Here is a 22,684-nt window from a genome sequence, read left to right on the forward strand (position 1 = left end):
GGCACTGAAGTGCTGGGATTAAAGGCATGTGCCACCACCACCTGACTGATTTTGTTTTATTACATAATGGTACAGAGCTCTTTCTACATTACATGCTTGTGTGTCAGCATGTAATGCTATGTGCTGCTGAGGGAATGTATGTTGTTTTGACATAGGTAGAAAAGTCTGTAGATATCTGTTTGGTTCATTTTACATAAGAAATCATTTAATGCTGAAGTTTCTCTGCTTATTTTTTTTCCAGATGACTTACCTATTGGAGAAAATAGGGTGCTAAAATGATTTACTATTATTGTGTTTTTTTTTTAAGGAAAAGAAAATAATTAAAAACCCCGGAAAGAAAGATACCAAATGTGAATCATGTTTCCTAGGTAGTGGGATTATGTTTGATTATTTTTTCCTCATCTCTATATTACTATATTATTCAAAGTACCATGAGTTTCTACAATGAATAACAACAAAAAGTATTCTTATATTCCTTTGGACTTTCACCTTGCTTTGATAATATATTTGGTTTTTCAAAACTAATTTGTTTTTTATTTTCTCATAATAGTTTTTAGTGAACCTTGGTGTTTTGTTTTGTTTGTAGTTTTTAGACTGGCCACAAACTTGCTATGTTGCCTTAAAATCCACACCCAGTGCTTTTTCCTCTCTTTCTTTATTTTTATTTATTGAAACAAAATTTTTAGATGGGCATCTCACTGTGTTACCCAGGCTGACCTGAAACTTCTGGGCTTAAGCAAAACAGGTCCACAGGATCAGAAGCCCTGTGCTGCCTGCCTCAGCTCCTGCTAGCTGGAACTATAGGCACAGGCAGTTGTGCTTTACTCGTTTTCATGATTTAACATTTAGATCATACAAATAAATATGAAATTTATTCACCTAGTTCTTCTATGAGAGAAACAGATCCCTTAAGATCCTTTGCCTTTCAGCTTGCCAGTGCAATGGACACAGCAAGTGCATCAACCAGAGCATCTGTGAGAAGTGTGAGGACCTGACCACAGGCAAGCACTGCGAGACCTGCATATCTGGCTTCTATGGTGACCCGACTAATGGAGGCAAATGTCAGCGTAAGTCACACAGGTCAAGTTAGTCACAAGTCAGGTGCAGCAGCACAGTACCTGCGTTTGACTTAAATATCTTAAAGGGGAAGGTCTCTTGGTTTGGGATACTGCCTTTCTTAATTATGTTAAATTGTTGGGGCTGGAAAAATGGCTCAGTGGTTAATAACACTGACTGTTCTTTTAGAGGACCCAGGTTCAATTCCTAGCACCTATATGGCAGCTTACAAGTGCTGATAACACCTGGGATCCAACACTCATACAGACATACATGCAGGGAAAACACTATTGTACATAAAATAAATAAATTAAAAAGAGTTTGACTGTGCTGGAAGAGGAAATAAAGCTCAACTTATGTGCTTGGGAGCAGTTAATTAAAGCAACAAACCAGCAGTAAAGGAGCTAAGCTTTTATTACATTCAGCAGAGGCATAAAAAGGGGCTAAAGTCACAGAAGGCACCAACTGCCTTTGTCCCATTCCCCTCCCATGGAAGCACAGCAGCTCAAGTCAAGCAGAACAGCCTGGAATGGGTGGCCATCTCATTGTGGAGGGAGCCAGGACAGTTGCATTGTCGGGGGAGGGAGGAAAAGACTGGGAATAGAAGTCCTGAGCACTCAGTCAGAATGAGGACACAATCTTCAGTTTCCTTCTTCCTCCATAAAGAGGTTTCTCAGAGGCCTCTAAAGAAGTCTTCTACTGGAAGCCTCACATGGGAACAGGAGCAAGGGTACATTTGAAAACCATGACAGCCAGGGGAGCCCCCTTCTGAACTGTCCTTCCCCCAGAGACTGCAACACCTGACCGCCCCAGTCTGCAAGGGGCTTGGGGAGGGAAAATGACGACCTGAGGATCCCAGATGAATCTTTAAGGTGGCCTGGGTTTGGGTTTGGTTGGTTGGTTTTTAGACAGGATCTAGGAGAATTGGAGATGGCTTGAATTTCTTGTCCTCATGCCTGATATCCAAATACCCAGCTTCCCACAGGCTCCCATTAAGATTTAGAGCTTCCCCAATCAAGTCTGAAATCTGAAAGCCAGGGGCTACTTTATTAGAACGAGTTGTGTCTTTTTCTATAGTAAGTCACACTTAAGAACAGTTTTTATGGGGTTGGGAATTTAGCTCAGTGGTAGAGCGCTTGCCTAGCAAGTGCAAGGCCCTGGGTTCAGTTCCCAGCTCAAAAAAAAAAGAACAGTTTTTATCTGCTCTAGTTTCCAGATGAAAAATATTATGAATCCTATAGTTAAAAGACCTTTTATGCTCTAATTAAGAAAAGAGTTCTCGGGTTCAGAAAAACCTCAGGACAATATTTTCCTGGCATGCAGGAAGCCCTGGGTCTGATTTCCCGGTACCAGGTGAAAATTGGTGCCGTGAAAGTGCAGCCGTCATCTAGGGAGAGGCGCCTGTAACTCACAAGTGGGGGCAGGTGCTCAGAAGTTCAAGTCCTCAGATCCCACCCTAGAGTCCTTACTGTGGCCCTTCATAGCTGACCCTAAACCATCCGGGAGAAAGTAGTCTGGCTGGATATCTCTACCCTCTCTAGGATATGGTGATTGAGATTAAGGCAGAGCAGTGCTTGATACGTCTGCAACACTTCAAAAATGTAATTACCTGTCTGCTGTCATTTCCCACTAAGTAAAATTTCTTGTTCAGATTGTAAGATATTCAGTACTGTGCCTGAAGAGTACTCATACGTAAAATAAATAAATACATCTTTTTAAAGAGAAAGAAAGAAAGAAAGAAAGAAAGAAAGAAAGAAAGAACGAACAACTATGTTGAAGATGGCACAGCTCCTTGTCTTTGAGGGACACTAAATCAGTTAAAGCTAGGTCTTTGAGTTTGATATAGAAAACGATTTTAGGACTAGCAGTGTAAAGCAGGCATTTTAAGGCTAGAGATAATGACTTGATTAGAAGAGTTTGTCTAGCGTGCACACAGCCCATGGTTCAGTCTCTGGCACTGCATAAACCTGCTCAGTGTCACAGCCCTATAGCACTTGGGAGGTGGAGACAGAAATATCAACAGTTCAAAAGTTCAGGACCATCCTCTATTGTAGTACTGGGCCATCCTGGGCTTCATGAGACCCTGCCTTAAAAACAAAAACCAAACAACAGAAAACAAGTGTAATGAACAAGGGTTATGAAGAGAAGCACTTGGAAACAAAGATCTATGGAGTGTGTCTAGGCTTCTCTACAACACATGCAGGATCTTGATGGCTTTTGAATCTGTTACCCTCAAAGAGGTACTGAGAACCTAAACGTGATCACAGTGGTTTCTGAGGGGCACCAGGCCAGATTACAGGAGATAAGTAAAGCTTGCTAATCACTGAGTGCAGCGGGGAGGACATCTCTAAGGCAAGTTAACTATCTGGATTCTTAGGTGATGTTTGGGTAAGCAGTAAGGCCCCATCTGTTGTCATACACACTCAGGCCTTAAGTCTGGGTCATGGCTACTTGAATATAAAATAGTCATCTATGAAAGGAATATTATCACTGTGTCAGCAGCCTTCACAGCAAGTGTTCATTGTGCGGGAATCCTCCTTCCAGTCAGTCAGAAGCTCAAGCAGGTGGGGGTCAGGGGTTCTTTGTCCCTGTAATTTTCCCTGGCTTTCCATCTTGGTTCAAACATACTTACTTGTTAGGTAGTTATAAGAATGCTAAATATAACTGAATAAAATGTGTTTATAACTTTGTGGTGACTTCCATTCAAGAACTAGATGTCTTTATCCCCAAATCAAGTGGTCTCCAAAGTCTCCCAGTGAGATGTAGCCTAGTGGGGAGCCACATCTTGTCTGTGCTGATCTTAACGAGTAGCCTGCTTGTATCTTCAGGTGACCCACCCTTGTGTCCTCAGCTGCCTCTAATAAAATCACATTTTCCTCTGTGGTCTCTACAGGCTCCTTGTATGATTGCCTGGGACCTTGCTGTACTTAGCAGAGTCCTGATTCATAATAGAAAGCATTAGTTTTTTGTTTGTTTGTTCGATATTATTGGTAAGAATATATATTGAGCCTTGACATGTCTTTTTTCTTTTCTTTTCTTTTTTTCGGAGCTGGGGACCGAACCCAGGGCCTTGCGCTTGCTAGGCAAGCGCTCTGCCACTGAGCTAAATCCCCAATCCCTTGACATGCCTTTTTAAATTAAAATTATTTTTACAATAGTGCTTTAGCCTTGATGTGTTAACTGCTTACTATTTCAGATGCCATACATACATCTTTTAATCTTCATTTCAGTCCTGAGATGGATAGCATTACTGTCACATCATATAGTCAAGGAAACAGGTCTCAGGTTAAGTTTCAAGTTTCGTACTCGAGCTTCATGGAACACAGGGGACTCAAGTGCAAGCAGACTGACAAGACTGGGTTTTACTAATTCAGTAAATCTGTGCTGTTCCATGGAGGAAGAGCTTCTGACCACCGGATGCATTCTGGTGACCTCTGCACTGTTATGTCTGAAAGGTTTCTTTTAGTGATTTTATTTTTCTCCATGTGGACTTTTTTTCCAACTTAAAAAATTACTTATTTTACTACTACTACTACTACTACTACTACTATTATTATTATTATTATTATTATTATATTTTTTACTTATTTGCTTTACATCCTGCTCACTGCCCACCTCCCTGTCACCCCTTCCACAATTCTTCATATCCCCCCTTCCCTTCTGAGCCGTTGGGGACCCCCCCACCCCGCCCTGGGTATCTCTCCACCCTGGCACATCAAGTCTGGGCGCATCCTCCCCCACTGAGACCAGACAATGCAGCCCAGCTAGAAGAACATCTCTCATGTACAGGCAACAGCTTTTGGGATAACCCTCATTCCAATTGTTCAGCACCCACTTGAAGACTAAGCTGCACGTCTGCTACATATGTGCAGGGACGCCTAGGTTCAGCCCGAGTATGTTCTTTGGTTGGTAGTTCAGTCTCTGAGAGCTCCAAGGGTCCAGGTTGACGCTGTTAGTCTTCCTATAGAATTCCTATCTTCTCCAGGGCCCACAATCCTTTCTCCTGTTCTTCTATAAGAGTCCTCAAGCTCCATCCAACATTTGGCTGTGGGTGTATGCCTCTGTCTGAGTCAGCTGCTGAATGGAGCCTCTCAAAGGACAGCCATGCTAGACTCCTGTCTGCAAGCATAACAGAGTGTCATTGGTAGTATCAGCGATTGGTGCTTGACCATGGCGTGGGTCCCAAGTTGGGCCAGTTATTGGTTGTCCATTCCCTCAGTATTTGCTCTACCTCTTGTCCTACATATCTTGTAGACAGGATAAATTTTGGGTCGAAAATTTTGTGGGTTTTACTGCTGTGGACACCCACCATGAACAAGCCAAGTCTTATAAAAGAAAACATCTAATTGGGGCTGGCTTACAGGTTCAGAGGTTCAGTCCAGTATCATCAAGGCAAGAACATGGCAGCATCTATGCAGGCATGATGCAGGGAGGAGCTGAGAGTTCTGTATCTCATCTGAAGGCTGCTAGCAGAATATTGACTTCTAGGCAGCTAGGATGAGGGTCTAAAAGCCTACTCCCACAGTTAGTGTCCCTGTCATTCCACTGGGGTTCCTGCCTGGCTATAGAAGGTGGCCTCTTTAGGTTCCATATCATTGGTATCATTGGTAGTGATGCTGTGAGTCACAGTTAAGGTCACCCACCATTGATTCTTGGGTACCTCCCTTATCCCAGGTCTCTTTTTCATTGTGGAGATGCCCCCCACCTCTCCACCCACGTCAGTTGCAGATTTCCATGCATTCTCATGACCATCCTGTCCCTCCTCACACCTGACCCTGAACCCCTTCATTCCCCTCCCCAACCTATGACTATTTTATTCCCCTTTCTAAGTGAGATTCCTCACTTGAGCCTTCCTTCTGTTTAGTTTCTTTGGTACTGTGGAGTATAGCTTGGGTATCCCGCTTTTTGTGGCTAATATCTACTTAAAAGTGAGTACATACCATTTGTGTCCTTTTGGGTCTGAGTTACCTCACTCAGGATGATATTTTCAAGTTCTATTCATTTGCCTGCAATTCCTGATGTCTTTGTTTTTAATAGCTGAATAGTATTCCATTGTGTAGATGTACCACATTTTCTTTATGAATTCTTCAGTTGAGGGACATCTAGGTTGTTTCCAGTTTCTGGCTATTACAAATAAAGCTATTACAAATAAATGAACATACTTGAGCAAGTGTCTTTGTAGGATGGGGGCGCATCTTTCGGGTATATGCCCAGGAGTGATATAGCTGAGTCTTGAGGTAGAACTATTTCCAGTTTTCTGAAAAATGACCAAATTGATTTCTAAAGTGGTTGTACAAGTTTGCACTCCCTCAAACCAAGCAAGTGAAAGGTGTATATGACGAGAACTTCAAGTCCCTGAAGAAGAGATGGAAAGATCTCCCATGCTCATGGATAGGTAGGATTAACAAAGTAAAAATGGCCATCTTACCAAAAGCAATCTAGAGATTGCAATCCCCATCAAAATTCCAACATAATATTTTCATAGACCTTGAAAGAGCAATTCTCAACTTCATATGGAAAAACATAAAACCAAGGATAGCCTAAACAATTCTGAATAATAAAAGAACTTTGGGAGGAATCACCGTCCCTCACCTTAAAGCTGCACTACAGAGCAATAGTGATAAAAACAACAACAACGAAACCTGCATGGCATTGGAACAGAAACAGACATGCTGATCAGTGGAATCAAATTGAAGATCCAGAAATAAACCCACACACCTAGGGATAATTTTTAAATAATACATTTCTTCAGCCTAATGCTTTTCATTATTCACAGGAGAACAAGAGTCAACAGCAAAGGGGAAGGTGAAACAAGGGTGGCGAACACCACAGGGCCTCTCAAGTGTTTTCTTGTGACCAGGGAGCCCATCAGTTCTGAATGCTCAGGAATGTGTGTGGTTCACAATGTGGCCACAGTAGAGAAGAGCCCCGAGATGAGACAGAGGGCAGTCACCACAGGTCATCTCCACAGGGCAAGGACCCAGTACATGGCATACTAGAAATGCTCTTAAATATTTACTGAATAAAGAAACAAAATGCTGAGTCCCTCACAGATGGAAATAGCAGCTGCTTCAGGTGGCAGCAGAAAATAGCTTTTTTCTTTCCTCCTACCTTGAATAATAATTAATCTAATGTTGTCTTTCTATTATTAGAAGTAGATTATTAGCTGAAAAATAATGAATCATACTCAGTGATTTCTCTTGCTTTAGTCTGTCTTTGCTACAAACCCATTTCAGGGTAAATGGTTTTGTCTTAATCGCATTCTATGGTAATAATCTGTTGAGCCAGTTGTGAGCAGTGTTCCTTTCCTTCTTCTCAGCATGCAAGTGCAACGGGCACGCATCACTGTGCAACACCAACACTGGCAAGTGCTTCTGTACCACCAAGGGCGTCAAGGGAGAGGAGTGCCAGCTGTGAGTACCACACTCTGTACCTACCCCCAGTGCAGGCCAGGGCCTTGCAGCCTCCTGAACCTGAGGGCCACCTGTTGGCCTGTGCTTTGTTGCCCAGGATTCCCAGGGTCTTTGAGTGCATTAGTTTGGAAGTTTACCCTTTTTGCTTCAGACAGGTTATTTTAGTTACTTTTCTTTTTTTAAATTTGTATATTTTTATTGATAGTTTATATATTTACATTTCAAATGTTTCCCCCTTTCCCCCCTTCCCCATTGCAACTTATAAAATAAAGCCTTTAATTGGGGTTATGGCTTCAGAGCATTGGAGGTGTATATTGAGTTCCAGGCCAATTAGGGCTACATAGTAAGACTATAACAATCAATTAATCAATAAATGAAAGGTAGGAAGGAAGGAAGGGGGGGAGAGAGAGAGAGAGAGAAGAGAGAGAGAGAGAAGAAGGAAGGAAGTAAAGAAGGAATTAAGAAAGGAAGAAGAGAAAGGATAGAAATGAGGCAGATGCTTGAAAAATATTTCAGCTGCACTTTAGAAGAATACTCAATCCACACAAAAGTAAAAACGTGTTTCCATATGTCTGGTATCTAGCGTTATTACACGTGTGCTAGCCTTGTGTCCTTGGGCAAGCGTTTATTTGTTGTTCTTACACTGTTGCTGCTGTCAATTGCTGAGCAGTTAGCAGAAACGTTCGTGAAAGTAGGAGAGTCTGTCCCAAACAATGGTATCGTCTATAAAAGGATTTACTTGGTTTAAAAATGGAGATTCTGTGCTTTAAATAACAATAGAAAATAATTTCTTTTTTTCCCTAGATGTGAGGTAGAAAATCGATACCAGGGAAACCCTCTCAAAGGAACATGTTACTGTAAGTTTTTGTAATTCTTGTTTCTAGAGAGTAGTTGAGCAGAACTACATTGGTGTCTTTAACATGGTTACTATTCTCTAATAGTAAATGCTTAAACACTCATGGCCATGTCCCTGACATGGTGAACACTGTTCTAATTGTGGCACGGTTTCCGCTAGTCTGTCCACAGCGTTGAGCAGGGCCTCGCTTTCTTGGCTGTCCTTGTTCATTTCCTTGGAAGCATGTTCATTTGCCATTGCCTAGTGTAGCTTATCACATCTAATTTTCAGGCAGCCATGAAAGAATTTCTAAAATAGAGATGAGTTTCACCATTCTCTCTGGAGCTGATTTGTATTCATTACAGCTTACAAAGAAGTAAATAAAACACCAAATTAATACCTTGGCATGAAAAGTGAATCTGGTAAAGTTGCCTGCTTTATGACACACGAATCTACATAGTAGGTTCCAGATTTTAGAGCAAGAGAAGGAATTAATGTTTGACATAATGGTATATATAAATTGTAGAAGAAAATGGATGGTTCATGATCTGAAAAGACAAGAAAAGTACATGTCTGTAGCCTGGGCAGTTCTTAAATTGTGACCTTTTAGATCTGCTTCCTAAGCAGCTAGGCCCACCAGGCCTACAGCATTCATAGCTATGATTCTAAAGGTCATTCATCAAACAAAATGTTAATGCGTGTTTTATTAAAGTTTCAAACTTATATCTTTAAAAATTGGGTCTGCAAATACAGCTTTGTAGTGGAGTGCTTGCATTGCAAGGTCCTATGTTCAATCCCTAGCACCCAAAACAAAGCATAAAAAAATTCAAAACAAGTTGACTGTATGGGCACATGCTCATAACCTCAGTCTTGAGATACTGAGGCAGGAGGACCATTAGTTTGAGGCCTGTCTGGACTACATAATATGAAACCTTTCTCAAATATTTATACTTTTTTCTTTTAATTTTTTTCTTATTTTATGTTTATGGGTATTTTGCAACATGTATGTCTGTGCAATGTGTACATGCCTGTTGCCTTTGAATGCCATAGAGGATGTCAGATTTCCTGGATCTGGAGTTACCAATGGTTGTGAGCTTCCGTATTGGGTGCAGATAATGAACTGAGTCCTCTGGAAAAGCATCCAGTGCTACCTAACCCCCCTCCCCCACCCCTATTTAAGACAAAGGTCTCACTGTGTAATCTCAAATAGTCTAGAACTTGATTTGTAGAATGGTTGACCTTGAACTCATAAAAATCTGCCTGCCTCTGCCTCCTGAGTATTGAAATTAAGGTTGTATGTCACCACACCTGCCTCTATGACTTCTATATTTGATAAAGATCTTTTGACTTTAGAGATATAGAGATACACTTTTAGAACTTTTAGAAAGATATAGAAACACTTTTAGAACTGAAGAAGACAGTTAAAGTTAAAAGAAAAAAATGAAAACTAGCACTGAAGGAAAAAATAAGTTTTAAAAATAGGCAAAGATTCACTAAAGTAAATGTGAGTGAAGAATATTTATAAAGAAATAAGTGTACTAAAAATACTTTACATCATTATATTGTCATGGATGTGTTATATATTTAAAACCATACAGAGAGATACAGGCCTGAAATGACTATAATCAAAAGCTAACACCAGCCTGGGGTGGTGGCTCAGTTGGTAAAGGTTTTGCTGATACCCAGGATCCATGCTGAAAGCCAGGTGTGCTGGTGAGTGCTTCCAATTCCGGCTCTGGGGAAGTGTGGCTCACTGCCAGGTAGCCTAGTTGAAGAGAGGCACTGTCTCAAAAAATAACGTGGGTGGTACCTGATGAATGGTACCTCAGGGTGACCTTTGCCCTGAACATGTACACACAAAAAGCTAATTCCATGGTTTAGTAGAAGACAGATATGATCTGGTTTTCATGAAGTCTGTTGTAATAAGCCTTCTTTGGTTAATTGTATTTGGTAAAAAGAAAAAGAAAAAACTGACCTCACCAGACAGAAAAAGGATAGAGTGTTTTAGTAGACAGTTCAGATAGTTAGAATCATCATCAAAACCTGTAAGTTGAACTTATCAATTGATAACTTCCCTACCCCATGCTTCCTAGTAGTTACAAATTCTGTTTTCTATTTGTATGACCCTGGGTATGGCAACTTAATGGAACCACAGTGTTTGTCTTTTGTGTCTACTTAATAATAGATGTGATGCCTTTGTCTCTCATCCTGATTAGCACAGTTCAGAATTGCCTCTCTTTGGTGCTAGACACACAGCTGAGCAGTAGAGTGCTACCCTGTGTGCACAGGCATCTGATTCAATCCCCAGCACCAAAAACGACAAACAGCAGAGAGGCTTACTTATACAGAGGGACAGATCACCCTGCATTGTGCCTGTCATTCTTCTATCAGGGGACACGGTGTTGCTTCTGCCTTTTGGTTGTTGTCAAGAATGTTGTAAACATGAGTGAATATACACCCAGAAGTACAACTGGATGTGGTAATTCTGTGTGTGGTTTTGACTTTTGAGGGATTGTTATCACTGCTGCCACAACCTTACAGTTCATTACATTGCCAAAAGCCATGCACAAGCATTTCTATTTTTCTACATTCTTGTTGACACCAATTTTCAATTTTCATTTATTTTGTGGGTTTTTTAAATGGTAGCCATCATAATGGACATGAAAAAGTTGCTTGTTGTAACTTTGGTATTTGTATTTCAGTAATGCTTGGTGTGATTATCTTTTTATATTCTTATTGACCATTAGTGTATCTTTCTTGGAAAAACACCTCTTCGAGAGTTTTACTGTATAGCTTTGGCTAGCCTCAGTTTCCCACTGTCTTAGGTATGGTTTTCCTGCTGTGAACAGACATCATGACCAAGGCAACTCTTACAAGAGACAACATTTAATTGGGGCTGACTTACAGGTTCAGAGGTTTAATCCATTATCATGGCAGCAAGGATGGCAGCGTCCAGGCAGACATGGTGCTGGAGGAGATGAGTGTTCTACATCTTGATTCAGAGACAGCCAGGAGGAAACTGTCTATAGCAGGCAGTCAGGAGGAGGCTCTCTTCCACATTGGGTGGAGCTTGAGCACTAGGAATGTTCAGAACCCACCTCCACAGTGACACACTTCCTCCATCAGGGCCACACCTCCTAATAGTGCCACTTCTCATGGGCCAAGCATTCTCAAACCACCATATCCACCTACTTCTGCCTCCTGAATGCTGGGGTTAAAGACATATGTCACCACATCTGGCAATCTCTTGCCCATTTTTAAGCCATATTATTATTGTTTTGTACAACAGACTTTTAAAGTTGATAAGTTTGCAGCAATAGGCATTCTTTGAAACTGCATCACTTATTTATGACTGTTTTCTTCCTTTCTAGATTAAAATAGTAAGGCATATTCAAGTTAGAATTATCCCTTTTCCCAAGAAGTCCTGGTTTCTGTTATATCATTAGTGTACATCTTTGTATCCTTATATAAAGAATACCATGTATCATTACTCAGTATTTATAGATGAGTTTGATTGGAACCAAACCCCAATCAGGGCCTTGGTTAGGGAGGTCTCTGGAGTAATTCAAAGGATGCTGCAGAGATTTGGTTTCTTATGAAAAGCCCATGTAAACTGGCCATTAGTGCACATACCTGTGGTTCTTACACTCTGGAAGCTGAGGCAGGAGGATAGATAGGTGAGCCCAATATTCTTTCATAACTGTTGAATTTGTGAGAAAAATAAATTGTGCTTCCAGAGACCTGTTTTTTCTTTTTTTTTGTTTTTTGTTTTTTTATTCTTTTTTTTCGGAGCTGGGGACCGAACCCAGGGCCTTGCGCTTCCTAGGTAAGCGCTCTACCACTGAGCTAAATCCCCAGCCCCGACCTGTTTTATTTTGTATCAATGCTTATTGTTTGTGTGTGGTGTGTGATGTGCCTGACCATTTTCAAGTATGTCTTCTTTCTTTCCATAGATACCCTTCTCATTGACTATCAGTTCACTTTTAGCCTGTCCCAGGAAGACGACCGCTATTACACAGCCATCAATTTTGTGGCTACTCCTGATGAAGTAAGCTTTTCTTTTAAGCTGTCTTACTTTGTGTTGAATTTTGTACGGGTCTTTTTCTTTGTCATCCTGGACAAAAATACTACTTAGAAGCAGACAGTATCAGGGTGGGAATAAACAAGGTAATCAGTTTTTTATGTTTTTTTTTATTTACTTGTTGACAGTTTTATATGATTATATAATGTGTTTGATATTCAATTTGTTACCTTGTTTTGTCTCTCTCACATTTAGTCCCTCCTCTCCCCACCAAGTCACCTTCCCTTCCTCTCTTGTATATGTTTATGTGTATGTGTATGTGTATGTGTATGTGTATGTGTATGTGTATGTGTATGTGTATGTGTATGTGTATGTGTATGTGTGTGGTGGGGAGTAGGGGGAGGGAGTTTACTGCTGACTGCAAGAGCCTGGCCGGCTGGGAGGTTCTTTACTGGAGCATGGGCACATTACCCGTGACTATACCACTGAGGAAAATGACTCCCTCTCCTCAGGCAGTCTTGACTGCCAATACATCCTCAGGGATCAAGATCATGTTTAAAGTCTACATTTTATCTTTTATCTACTCAGAAAGCAAACATTACTGAGTATTTCTAAGTAGTAGAATAATGTTCATGATAGTCTGTTTAATATTAAATTAAGAGTTTGTTTCTAATTACAAAAAGTTTTAGAAGATAGACAAGACAAAATTTTTGAGGGAACAGTTTTTTAAGGTTTATTTTTATTTTACTTAATATGTATGAATATTTTACCTTCTTGTATACCTGTGCATCATGTGTGAACAGTACCTGTGGAGGCCAGAAATAGGTATCAGATTCCTGGAACTAGAGTGACATCATTGTGAGCCATTGTATAGGTGCTGGAACCAACCCAGGGTCCTCAGGTCCTGCTAGGCCATTTTTTAGCTGCCAAACGTGAACAGCTCTTTAAATAAATATAAGTGATCTTAAATTAAATACTCTTTGGGAAAAATCTGTAGCTGTACCTTACTTTTTAAAAATTATTTTGTTTTATATTTATGATTATTTTGCCTATATGTATGTATATCTGATGCCTATAGAGGCAAGAAGAGGGCATTGGATCCCCTAGAACTGGAATTACAGATGGTTGTGAGCAGCTATGTGGTTGCTGGGAATTGAACCCTGGTTCTCTGTTAGAGCAACAACTGCTTTTAACCATTAACCTATCTCTTTTGCACGTAGGTGCATTGTTTGATTGGCTGCATGAGTTGTGTATGAGCGGTGTGTGTGTGTGTGTGTGTGTGTGTGTGTGTGTGTGTGTGTGTGTGTACTCACATATATGTGTCCATGCTTCTGCCAGTGAAGGCCAGAGGTCAACATCATATATCTCTCTGTTACTTTCTACCTTATGTTTTGGAAGCAAGGTTAGGTAGACCTCTGGGGTCCTCCTGTCTTCTCCTCAGCACTAGGACTACAAGTGCACACTGCCATACCTGGCTTTTTTTTTTTTTTTTTTTTTTTTTGGTTCTTTTTTTCGGAGCTGGGGACCGAACCCAGGCAAGCGCTCTACCACTGAGCTAAGTCCCCAACCCCCATACCTGGCTTTTTACACAGGTGCTTCAGATCTAAACTCTGGTCCCCATGCTTGTGCCGCTTCCTAGGCACATTGCCTGGATTCTTTTCTTAAGATTTTAGGAGGAGCTTATAGCAAAATACCACAAGTGAAATTTACTACTGCCTTAGTCATAAGCAAATATCGAAGGCTCAGTCTTCCAGGGTGTAATTGATAGTGTTCATTTTATTTTTTAAAATAAACAAGTAGCCAGTCATGTTAGCTATATCTGTCGTCCTATCATTTGTGAGATGGATGGCAGCTCAAGGCCAACTTCAGCTACATAAGTAAGGGAAGACCAGCCTGGCTATATGGGACCCCATTGTAGAATTTGTAGAATTTTTGTAATACTTGTTACAAGCTGATGATCATGAGAGTTTTAGACATTTCTCTGTGTGTTTTATGACAGATTTCTTACTAGATTTATCTCTGTGTGTGTGTGTGTGTGTGTGTGTGTGTGTGTGTGTGTGTGTGTGTAGTTGTTAGTGGTCAGCAGATACTTGGCTAATTGAATAAATATGCATAGATTTGCCCTTGCAGAAGAAGACAAAGGGGAAAAAAGGGTTTTCTTGAATGTAATTCCTACTTTGTGAAAAAAACTTCTCATTTGGAAATTACATTTTGAAAATAGGTATTATAAATGTTTCCATTGTGGTTTGTGGTATAACTATCAGGTGACACTTTTTTAAAAGAAAAATGTTAACTTTCTAACCTGGTTTAAATACCTTTTTAAACATGAAGATTTCCAGCATGGTTTGATACATTTGTAAAATATAAGGACACGGGTCTACAGCTCTAGCTGCTCTGTTTACACAGAATCCAGGTTCCATTCCCAGCACCACTGCAACAGCTCACAACCTTCTGTATTTCTAGTTCCAGGGCGTCTGATGCTCTTCCCTCCCTGACTTTCTCCAGTACTAGGCATGCATGTGACACACAGCATACATGTAAACAAAACCACCAATACACATAAAATAAATGTTTTTCAAGAAACAATATAGCATCTAATCAGCTTGCAAAAATAGTTATTTGGTACTGTCTTAATTACGTTTCTATTGGCATGACAAGATACCATGACTAAGGCAACTTATAAGCATTTAATTTGGGGCCTACACTTCCAGTGGCTTAGAGTCTATGAGCATCATAGCAGGAAGTGTGGCAGTAAGCAGACAGGCATGGTGCTGAAGCAGTAGGGAGAGCTCACTCCTGACTTTCAACTAGAAGACACAAAAAGAAAGCATTAACTAGGATACAGACATGAGCTTCTCAAATCTCAAAGCTACCTTCTAGTGACACACACCTCTTCCAACAAGGCCACACCTCCTAATCCTTCCGAAACAATTCTCCCAATTGAGGACCAACCACTCTTATGAGTCTATGGAGGCTGTTGTCATTCAAACACCACTAGCTCCAGGAAAGATTTGTTATTGAGATTTCAGTGAAAACTAAAAACAGCATTAGAATTTACCTGGTATAGCCAGCAGTGATCTCTCTGTTCAGCTCCACTGATTCCTTGGAGGTAAAACTCAGTCATTAAAACCAAGAATCAAAATGTAATGGGCACTTTAAATTGCTGTAAAGGAAAAACAAGGTTTTCAAAGCCATGAAACCATACTCAGAATAACTTTAGTGAGGGAAACGTTTTTATTTACTTACTGTTATATTATTTTAATTGCATATTAAATTACTACTAACCATTTCTGACAGAGGGCAAAAGGTGAGGGTCTTTTCATGGAATTGATATTTGATAAAGCACCAGATTCTCCCCAACTCTGGGATGCAAATGGAGTTTTAATTTCCGTTTATTGCTTGCATTGAAGAAAATTGACAAGAAATATCATGTCTTAACAAGCATGAGTTTCACTTAAGATGTAGAATGGTCTGTAATTAATGTGTTTGAGAATAGTAAGACCTGATCATTGTTGTATCTTAAAATCTGGAAGGTATTAACAGTTTTCTAATCATGTGCATTTCTTCCTCAGCAAAACAGGGATTTGGACATGTTCATCAATGCCTCCAAAAACTTCAACCTCAACATCACCTGGGCCACCAGTTTCCCAGGTAAAGACACGTGTAGAGGAACGGTGGATTGGGAAGTGTAGTGTAGGAGTTGGGGACGGAGGCTCTGAAGATGGATGAATGAGTTCAGAGCCCACCTCTGCCTCTTAGTAGCCACAGCGCCTTGAGCAAGCATGTACAACTCCTCTCTAGACCTTAGGCTACTCAGGGTGAGGAATCACAGTTCTTGCCTCCAGCGCTGCTGGTTCAGGTTTGGTGGATGGCTGCTCCCTGCTTTTCTACCACCTTCTAGCACTGCGAGTGTCGTTACGTCTGTGCGTCACAGGTGAAAGATTAAAGCGACTCATAGTTTTAAGAAATGAGAACTCTTTAAATGAAAAGGGATTTTAATATGTAGAGGTCTCCATACTTTGGGATAACTTCTAAATGCACAGCTTTTCCCTTCCTGTTTATTTTACAGTGACTCACTAAAATTCTGATGGCCCTAATGTAGCAGTCAATATAAAGAACCACTCCATAGCTTGATAACCCTGTAGACAGACCTAGGTTTGAATTTACCTGCACTGTGTTGAACCAGTTCTCTTCTCTTTTTAAATTGTTTTTTAAGTTTGTTTGTTTTATTTTATGTGTGTGTTTGCCTTTGCCTGTGTGTGTGTAAGTGAACCATGTCTGTGCAGCGCTTGAAAGGCCGGAGGAGGACATCAGCTCCCTGGCCCCAACTGGAGTTATAGACAATTATGACTACTACATCAGTGCTAGTAACTGAACCCAGGTCTTTTGAAAGAGTAACCAGTGCTCTTAACTGTTAAGTCATCTCTCTCTAGCCCCCAAGTTACCTAAACTTTCTGATCCAGTTTCCTTCTTTATAAAATGATACAGTGAAAATAACTTTACCATGTACAGGGATATCCAAACTTTTTATATTACAACACGACATCTATAAGTATATTGGGCCTCATTCAAAACTATGCCTGAATTGTAGACTGTTGCAAGGAATAAATGAAATAAAGGAGGTGCTTGTTGTAGAGTTTGAAGTTTACCTTCATGCATAAAAAATGTCTGTTTTTTAGTCTGTACGTACTCATGTTCTTAGCCAGTGGAGTATATAAATATGGTAGAATCATTTAGAAATGGAGTTACACAGGGTATAATAGTCCTGAATGCAATTGTAGCTGGTAGCAGAAAGAAGGCCTGAGTGGCTGCTTGAGTGCATTCTCTGTCGAGACTTGAGGACCTTTCTGTTTAGGAAGTGATAGACAGTAAGTGTCCCTCCCTGCACAGGGGCCTTGAGTGTTACCATATCCCACAGTGGGAAGAGGGAGTACAAAGGACTCAAGGTTTCATGTGCAAAGTGAATGCTAGTGTCTGTTTTATGTGTATGATTGTTTTACCCGCATGTATGTCTGGCATCACTTGTATACCTGGAACCTATGAGACAAATTACTTAATTTATTGGAACTTCAGTTTTTCTAATCTGTAGATGGCAGTAGGAAGGTGTGAGGGTTAGAATATAGCTAAAAAGGCTATATTCTTTTGACACTGTAAGTGCCCAGTAAACTTTTACCCTCATACTAGTGAGGGAAGATCCTTTCTGACTGTTTTGCCCCCGCCCTAAGTCTTTATTTTCATTCTTTGCTTTCTTCTAGCTGGAACCCAGACTGGAGAAGAGGTGCCTGTTGTTTCAAAAACCAACATCAAGGAATACAAAGATAGCTTCTCTAATGAGAAATTTGATTTTCGCAACCATCCAAACATTACTTTCTTTGTTTATGTCAGTAATTTCACTTGGCCCATCAAAATTCAAGTAAGAGTTACTTCTTAACGTCATTCGGGTAAAGATGGTGACATACGTCTCTTTAGTGGAGACTAAATCCACTGGTTTGGAATCTGTGGTGACGGAAAGATCCGGTGTTCTTTGCCTTTGCCATGAGACTGTGAGTAGCGCAGGAGTGTGGTTCTAGGTCGGAGAGATGCTCAGTAGATGGAGCGCTTGCTACCCAAGCACAAGGACCTGGATTTGCACTCGCAGCACTCTCATAAAAAACGGGACATGCAGTGTGTGCCTGCCACTCCAGACTGGGAAGCAGGAGACATCAAGATCCCTGGGGCTTGCTGGCCAGCCAGAAGCTGCATCTGTGAGCTCTAGATTCAGTTAGACACCCTGTCTCAAAAAATAAGATAGAGAGTAACTGAGGAAGACACTCATGACCTCTGGCTTCTGTATGCATGTGTACATATGTATAACTTCACTCACATACACTCAGAGAAAATATTCTGGTGAAGAAAGTTTCAGAGCACTTTTAAAAACATGTTGGAAGCTATGCAAGGTAGTACACTTTTGTAATCCCAGGATGTGGAAGACCAACGCAGGAGGATCACCCTGAGTTTGAGACCATAGGAAGACCTTTTCTCAAAAAAAAAAAAAAAAAGAAAGAAAGAAAGAAAGAAAGAAATCAAATTGATTGGCATATAGTTATGTGTTTATTTTTGAGTACTTGCTATGTAAAAGCCTTTAGAAATACACAGTTTTAATTATGGAATTGAGTATAAATAAAACAAGTACATGTATGTAACCAATAAAGTACAAACAATGACACATAAGCTGTCAGAGTGTTGGGGATGGGGATTTAGCTCAGTGGTAGAGCGCTTACTTCGGTCCTCAGCTCAGGAAAAAATAAAGATGTCAGAGTGGTTTCGTGGTTACAGTGTAGTCCATGGAGGAAGCAGTAGGCAGATGAGGTACTTTGTAAACACATAGGCTTTATTGTTCCACAGACAAGGGTTGATTCTTGGCCCATGTGTGACTCATGGAGCCTCTCCAGTTTGCAGATTCTCTCTGCCTGTGACTTCAAGGATAGTCACATGAATTAGTGTTGCCTGCTATGACCTCTGATGTTGTCAGCCTGCTGTTCAATTGGACTTTTTATACTCATGTTCTCTGAGTCCTTGCCTCCATACTTTGTGGTCCTTACTTAATTTTTCGGGAATGTGCTGTCAAGGAAGTGTAGCTACTTGACAGGGTCTTCTGTGTTTTCACCCAATCAATTCAGAAGCAAGTTAGCACTGACTGTCTAGCCTGGGTTTGGAACCTAGGTCTCCCAGGTATGTCTTCACGAGACCCTGGCTGACGACAGGACAGGCTGTTTTCTCCACTGCAGCCTTTCCTGTCTGGCTGACCCTCAGGCCTGCTCCTCTTTACTGCTTCCCCCACTGCTCAGGAACAGTTGCTGTCCTCTGCCAGCCCTTTAGGCAAAGACCGCACTCTACTTTTCTATTCTCGATTGCTCATCCACCAGCCCACAGTATAGCTTCTTTCTTCCCTTACCTGGAAACCATCCTGTTACATATAACCCACATGAGTCACTGTCTTGTGTTTCTCCCTTCCTTTCTCTATTTTCTGGTCAGTCATTTTGGGAATTAACTTTGTTAAACATTGGGGTGTCTACAGTTTTGGCCTTAGTTGTCTTCTTGTTTCATTCCATAGAGATTCCTGGGTGACTTAATCCTGTGCCACACCAGTATTCTTGGTGCCTTGATATCTCCCCCTGGATATTCACAAACTTCCTATGCTCAGTATGTAGTCATTCTTATTAGCTTAGCCCCAGCATCCTGCATGGTCCCCCTATTCTCCCTGTTACACAGGCCAGGCCTATTATACTCCTGCTATAAATTCTATTTGGGCATAATGTATTTCCTCAGTTCACACAGTGGATTCAGTTTGGTAATATTTGTTTGATTTTACATCTAAGAGAATATCCAATAATTTTCCTTCCCTGTCCTTGATAGGTTTTGATATCAAGGCTGAGTTAAACTAATCTAAAATTTTTAGTGTATGTGAGTATATAGGTGAGAAGTTCAGTTCTCAGTTCTCAGTTCTCTACTTCCATAATTAGGGGACAGAAGATCAAACTCAGGTAATCAGGCTTGGTAGTAAGTGCTTTAACTAACCTGAACTAACCCTTAATGATTACCATACTTGTCCACACTTTCTTTGTACCTAACTATTGTAGCATCTGTTCTTTACATAAGAACAGATTTTTGTAAACCAAATAAGAACTATTTTTGTAAACTAGTGTCAACAGCAACACCATTCCTAGTAGTACTAAGGTGGAAATAACCCAAGCACCAATCAGCAAATGAGTAGATAAATAAAGAGAGAGAGAGTGTGTGTGTGTGTGTGTGTGTGTGTGTGTGTGTGTGTGTGTGTGTGTGTGTGTGTGTGGTGCAATATGATGCAATCTTTAAATGAAGGACTCAGTAGTAAGGCTAGTACATCTGACATGGTCTGGAGGACGGCTCTGTATAAAAATGCCTGAACCCCGACCCACGTTGAGTTCTCAGAGCTGTACAAAGGCAGACATGAGTGTAGTGGGGGCATCCTTAGCCCCAGCACGCTGCAGCAAGATGAGCAGGAGTCAGGAGGATGGGATAGACAGTTTAGGGGCAGTCTGCCCCAGGAACTGAGTGTAGCCACAAAACATGGCGGCAGGAGAGAGCTGCCTGCTGGAAGCTCTGCCAGTAGGACAATCTAGTCACAAAAGGACAGAGACAGCTCTGATCCCACATATGTGAAATATCTAGACTCCACAGCCCATGGAGTGAGGACATAGATTTGAGATGGGCAGTGACGGGGACAGAAGGTAAAGTCACTGCTTCTAGATTATTAGAAAGTCTGTGTTCAGGGAGACGGGAAAGGTCGAAGTAGATATTTGTGTTATACACAATTGTGAATATATTACTGTTACTGAATTTTACACTTTAAAAGTGGTTAGAAAAGAGGCTAGAGAGATGGATTAGCAATTAAAAGCACTTGTTGCTCTTACAGAGGACCTGGTTTTGGTTCCCAGTGTCAACATGGTGGCTCAGAACCATCTGTAACTCCAGACAATCCAACACTTTCCTCTGACCTTTGTACATGGTATACATATCTAAGCCCGGCAAAGTACTCATACATGTGAAATAAGTATTTTTAAACGTTTTAAGTGATTAAGGGGAACAAAGAGCAGTGACAATCACTTGTAGTCTTAGTTCAGGGGGTTAGGACCTCCTGGGAAACACAATAAGATGACCCAGAAACAAACAAGAAAGGTAAAATGGTAAAAGTTATCTTATATCTTATCCCAGGTTAAAATAAGTTCATACACACACATGCACACACATAAAGATGTTATGGGATTTATATGAGAAGACAAAAACTATCAAACAGATGTAACAGTTTGAACAGGAAAAGAATGGGAGCAGTCTCTGTGGCCAGTGCCAGGGCTTCTGTCTCAGTGCCGTGACCCAGGCAGGCGTTCTGGTAGAGGCTGGACAGTGACAAGGCTAGGAATGTAGCTTTAGAACCCAGAAGTGAAGACATATAAAGATGCATGCAAAGGCAATTCAGTGAAGTAAGATACACCCATGCACTTGAGAAATGGAGACTGAAAGATCAAGATTCAAGGTCCAGCCTTTTCAACAATAGTTCTGACACTGATGGCCAACCATAAATGAATAAGCAAACTTGTATCTAAATGTCACAGGGCTACAAAATTCACCTTAATATGTCATCAGTCTAAATGTCGATAGAAAGCTAGAGGCCATAGAGAGCTCAGCTGTAAGCATGGCTGCTCTTGCAGAGGACCTCGGCTCCATTCCCAGCCCCACACAGCAGCTCACAATCATCTGTACCTCCAGTTCTAAGGGATCTGATACCCTCCTGCAGCAACAAGGGCACCAAACACACATATGGCGCACATGATAAATATTTAAATAAAAATAAATAAGTGACTAATCTGGGTGTGGTGGTACACCCAGTAATCTTGCACTTGAGAAATGAAGACTAAAAGAGCAAGAATTCAAGGTCCAGCCTCGGCTACCTGAGACTTACTCTTAGTTATGTTTTTCTTGATGTGAAGAAATACCATGACCAAGAAAACTTGTACAAGAATGCATTAACTGGGGTCTTGTTTCAGAGGGTGAGTGCATGACCATCATGGCAGAGAACATGAAAGCCAGCAGACAGGCAGGCAGGGAGCTGGAGCAGTATCTTATAACTTACCCACAAACCGCAGGCAGAGAGAGGGGTGGGGGACGGAGACTGAGCCTCAATGAAGGCTTTTGAAACCTTAAAGCCCACCCGCCACATCTCACCACATCTCCTAGTCCTGTCCCAAACAGATCCACCAAGTGGGAAACAGACATTAAAATATATGAACCTGGGTTGGGGATTTGGCTCAGTGGTAGAGCGCTTGCCTAGCAAGCACAAGGCCCTGGGTTCGGTCCCCAACTCTGAAAAAAAGAAAAGAAAAAAATATGAACCTATGGGGGCCATTCTTATTCAGTCTACCATAGACCCTGCCTCAAAATACACACACACACACACACACACACACACTCTAAAGTGTTCTTAAATGTCTAATCTGTCTTTGTTTTAAGATATGTACTTTGACCCTGTACTTTGACCCTGTCACTTCATGGTCCTTTCTTCTGTCCTGCCCACTCCTGCCAAATCCTTCTTCTCAGTAAGTCCTTTCCTTCTTTCCTGTCTTTCTTTCTCTGGCCACTGCCTTTACCTAGACATTTGCATTGGGTTGGGGATTATTTATTTTTATATGTATTTATTTGATGGGGAAGTTTGTGTGCCTATGGAGGTCAGGGGACAACTTATGGAAGTTGATTCTCTCCACCAAGTGAGGTTTGGGGATTGAACTCAGGTTGTCAGGCTTGGGCATGTGCCTCTGCCCCTGAGCCGCCTCAGAAGCTTTGAGT

General features: G+C 41.1%; 1 protein-coding gene across 3 annotated transcripts in view; it reads left to right on the forward strand.

The window, feature by feature from the left end:
• Atrn (attractin) overlaps window positions 1-22,684 on the forward strand; it is a 134,090-nt gene that overhangs the window by 85,421 nt on the left and 25,985 nt on the right. The window contains exons 19-24 of one of the 3 annotated variants that reach the window (NM_031351.2): window positions 930-1,067; window positions 7,376-7,469; window positions 8,274-8,326; window positions 12,258-12,352; window positions 15,898-15,976; window positions 17,581-17,738. In NM_031351.2, coding sequence (NP_112641.1) covers window positions 930-1,067; window positions 7,376-7,469; window positions 8,274-8,326; window positions 12,258-12,352; window positions 15,898-15,976; window positions 17,581-17,738 — 617 coding nt within the window. Of the gene's footprint in view, window positions 1-929; window positions 1,068-7,375; window positions 7,470-8,273; window positions 8,327-12,257; window positions 12,353-15,897; window positions 15,977-17,580; window positions 18,536-22,684 lie in introns of those variants that run through there. The other 2 variants (XR_010064702.1, XM_063284645.1) reach the window with 2 other exon arrangements.

Source organism: Rattus norvegicus, chromosome 3 (genome assembly GCF_036323735.1).
Source record: "Rattus norvegicus strain BN/NHsdMcwi chromosome 3, GRCr8, whole genome shotgun sequence".
In the NCBI taxonomy this organism is placed as follows: Eukaryota; Metazoa; Chordata; class Mammalia; order Rodentia; family Muridae; genus Rattus; species Rattus norvegicus.